Below are 1793 nucleotides of genomic sequence, written 5' to 3'. Positions count from 1 at the left end.
TTCGGCCAAGACTCCCATTGGAGTCCTATATTGCCTAACCATGGTTGGGGGTCAAAGTTCCTCATTTTGTGGGACCGCCACGCAATGAAAAAAGTCGACGTCCCAGGCCGGATTCGAACCGGCACCGCCCCAATAAACATCAAATTGGTAAGACTGTGTCTTAACCACTGAGCTATGGGCGGCCCATTAATATATTTTATTCTATCTGAAATTCAAATTCAACGTCCTTTTAAAAAAATGATGAAAATCAAACGTCCTTTTAATAAACATGGTTAGACTCCAAAGACCCGGATTCCGGACGTAGCAGATGATTATTTGTTCTGTTACTGTTGTTAAGTGTTCAACTTTAGGTGGTAAAATGTCCATGATGATTTGGCATTATTGCGTGAGGATGAGAAACCTCTAAAACTAAAGCTTAATAGATAAAATCTAGTAAGAAACTGGATCTCAAAATAAATACGAATTTAGTATATGATTACTATGATAACTTTATGATTAGTAGTAGAAATGGGAGCAATTTAAGTAATATAGATATAGGAAGAAGCACATTTCAAAAAGTAGAGAGGTCTAGGTATTTCGGGTCAATGTGACTAGAAAAATCGAAATTGATCAAGAAATAAAAGCGAAGTTAAAGACAGGAAATGTTTGATATTTTTTCAATTTTGAAATTGCTTAGCTCGCGGCTTCTATCCAAAAATTAAAACTAAAACTTAATAGATAAAATCTAGTAAGGAACTAGATCCCGAAATAAACAGGAATTTAGAATATGATTACTATGATGACTTTATCATTAGTAGTAGAAACAGGAGCAATTTTAGTGATATAGATAATAAATATCAGCAGTTAGAGAGGTCTAAGTATTGTATAAGTATTCTTATATCAAGGAGAGAACAATGCCTTGAAGTTGGTGATAGGTTTTCCTGATTTTAGCGGTACAAAATTGATAAAATATAACATGGATTTGGCAAAAATGTGTATGTGATGAAAGAAAACGGAGTTCATTTTCGGTTTCAGTTGGCCATAAAATAAGAACAAACAAGATTATCAAATAATATTTTCAAAAGTTATTTTTTATTGACCTGTATAACTAGCGGTGAATCGACATCCAATGCATCGAGCAAGAAGTAGATGGGAAGAATGTGTTAAGTTTGGACTTATATTTGAGTTCACTAATGATGGTTTAGCGAACTGGATGTACATTTTAGATTCAGATATAGTCAATAAGTTCTTGGTATTATTAATAATTAATTGTTAATGTGTTTAAAAAAGGATCCGCCAGAGTCGGTGCAAATCTTCAGTATAGTAGACATAAAAGCTGTCCTCCAGCGCTTCACCACCTTATACCTGCCTGTTCTACCACTCCTACGGGAAACTATCCTTCCAAGTGTAAGGTTGTGGCTCTATTGGCACGAATGTAGGCCGGATATACCACTTTCAGGAAAAGAACGTGACATGAGTGGATGGAAAGTGGAACCTGATATCTACAAGGGCCGTTCTGACTGGGATCCCTGGGATATGATCCCGAGAAAAGATTTATTCGACGAGCCACAAGATGGCAATTACGTTTATAATTCTCAAAAATTGAATTTTTCAACTGTAAGGAACCATTGGAATTATTTATTTTGCCCAGAAGAAAAAGAAACAGACGGTTGTGAGGAAGAGATAGAAGAAAAAGAAACTAAATTATTATCTAAGCACGAAGAGGCTGGAGAGGAAGAAGATCAATATGATTATCGAGATGAATCTCAAGACGCAGTAGACTAATTGAGTATATATATACTCAATTTATCAAC

The 1793-nt window shown here is 35.2% G+C and overlaps 1 protein-coding gene across 1 annotated transcript in view; it reads left to right on the top strand.

Moving 5' to 3' along the window:
- The window catches only part of LOC106692530 (uncharacterized), a 13225-nt gene extending 11432 nt beyond the window's left edge, over positions 1 to 1793 (top strand). Inside the window, exon 4 of the mRNA XM_014438513.2 lies at positions 1270 to 1793. Coding sequence (XP_014293999.1) covers positions 1270 to 1764 — 495 coding nt within the window. The 3' untranslated portion in view covers positions 1765 to 1793. The remainder of the gene's footprint in view (positions 1 to 1269) is intronic.

This window comes from Halyomorpha halys, unplaced genomic scaffold (genome assembly GCF_000696795.3).
Source record: "Halyomorpha halys isolate HHAL.00 unplaced genomic scaffold, Hhal_1.1 Scaffold59.1, whole genome shotgun sequence".
Lineage (NCBI taxonomy): Eukaryota > Metazoa > Arthropoda > Insecta > Hemiptera > Pentatomidae > Halyomorpha > Halyomorpha halys.
Note: the sequence above shows the minus strand (reverse complement) of the source record. Positions and strands in the feature narration are given on the sequence as shown.